The sequence below is a fragment of the Austrofundulus limnaeus genome, unplaced genomic scaffold, assembly GCF_001266775.1.
Source record: "Austrofundulus limnaeus strain Quisiro unplaced genomic scaffold, Austrofundulus_limnaeus-1.0 Scaffold54, whole genome shotgun sequence".
NCBI classification, from domain to species: Eukaryota; Metazoa; Chordata; class Actinopteri; order Cyprinodontiformes; family Rivulidae; genus Austrofundulus; species Austrofundulus limnaeus.
In genome coordinates, this window is record NW_013952456.1 from 1,878,099 (window position 1) to 1,879,643 (window position 1,545).

At 39.4% G+C, this 1,545-nt stretch overlaps 1 protein-coding gene across 1 annotated transcript in view; it reads left to right on the forward strand.

Annotated features, from left to right (window-relative positions):
- The window catches only part of depdc5 (DEP domain containing 5, GATOR1 subcomplex subunit), a gene marked incomplete at its 5' end in the record, with an annotated part of 56,191 nt that overhangs the window by 3,778 nt on the left and 50,868 nt on the right, over window positions 1-1,545 (forward strand). The window contains 1 exon segment of the mRNA XM_014008997.1: window positions 837-883. Within this exon segment, the coding sequence (XP_013864451.1) occupies window positions 837-883 (47 nt within the window).

The window sequence follows — 1,545 nt, forward strand, 5'->3', positions numbered from 1 at the left end:
GTCTGTCTGTTTCGTCTGTCTGTCTGTCTGTTTCGTCTGTCTGTCTGTCTGTCTGTCTGTTTCGTCTGTCTGTCTGTCTGTTTCGTCTGTCTGTCTGTCTGTCTGTCTGTCTGTTTCTGTCTGTCTGTCTGTCTGTCTGTCTGTCTGTCTGTCTGTCTGTCTGTCTGTCTATTTTCAAAAAGAAGAAATGGGAATGAGACAGAAAAACATGAGTAAGCATTTTATTACAAACTGAAGTATGCTGTTCATCATCAGCTGATCAACAAAAGAAAAGTCGCAGGACAAAGTGGGAATGTGACTGGGGGAAGACACTGAACTGGTTTACAGATGGTAGAGGTGTCATGTGATCTAAATCAGTGGCTCCCAAACTTTTCAGCTTTTGACCTACAACATACCAGCAGCAGAGACCTGTGCCCCCAGCTGTTGTCGCTTGATAAACATTGTTTTCACATCAAATAAACAAGAGCATATAACATTATGTATTATGCTATTTTTGTCCATTTTAAGTACACTAATGTTATTATTTTGTGAAAACAAAGGCAAAAAATGTTGTTAGTTGTCTGTTTTTAGTGTAATGAATTCAGAAAATATTTTCAGTACCCCACCTTGATGTTTCAGGACCCCATGGGTCCCGACCTGAACTTTGGGAACCACTGATCTAAATCACTGATCATTAGACACAATAAAATGATTTATTTGTATTATCTTTGTAGAGATCTAGAACAGTGCTGTATCAGTGTGTGTGGTTGAGTAAATAAGGGCACAGACTTTGTTAGGCAAAAAAAAAAAGTGCAGTTACAGTTCATTCTCCATTTAACATTTCCTTTTTTTTTCAGCCCTCTCCTGCTTCAAGTGAAAAGTTTAAAAGAAGATTTTCAGAAAGGTAAGCAGCTTATATGATAGAAAAATCACTGATACTAACATTAAACAGAAATTGTGTTTCTGTCTTTGCAGAACTTTGTTACTGCGTAATCATAGGATGAAGTAGCAGAACATAGAGCAGGGACAAAATTAAGCAGCTTTTATGCACAGTTACATTTTTTAAGAAAGATGTTATGTTTTTGTTGTCATTACGCTGTGTTCACACGTCTGAAATTAGTTTTACAGGAACAATTTATGGTTTTCTCTTCTTATTTATTAATCCTGTCACCATATAGCGTGGTATATACTATAGGAAAACATCACTAAATCGCAGTGTGACGACATGAGCTGAAAAATTCACGACAATCTCTTCATAACTATTTGAGAAATACCATGCACAGATGGTCAGATGGACCAATGCAACTGAAAACATAACTTCCTTTATGGAGACGATGGGGGGGACAAACTCACAAATTTAACACGCAAACTACAACTAATGGTGCGTTCACACCGAACGCGATTTCAGCGTCAAAATCGCAGCCAACGCTGAAGTTTGAAGCTTGTGCACTTTGAGGTCAGACGCAGGACAGCTGCGCTGCACGGCAGAGCCTCCCCGCCCTCCTCTGTGGGGCTGTTTAATGTCGGACGAGGAAGTGGCTTTGCTTTATTTACAGAGAGCCAGAG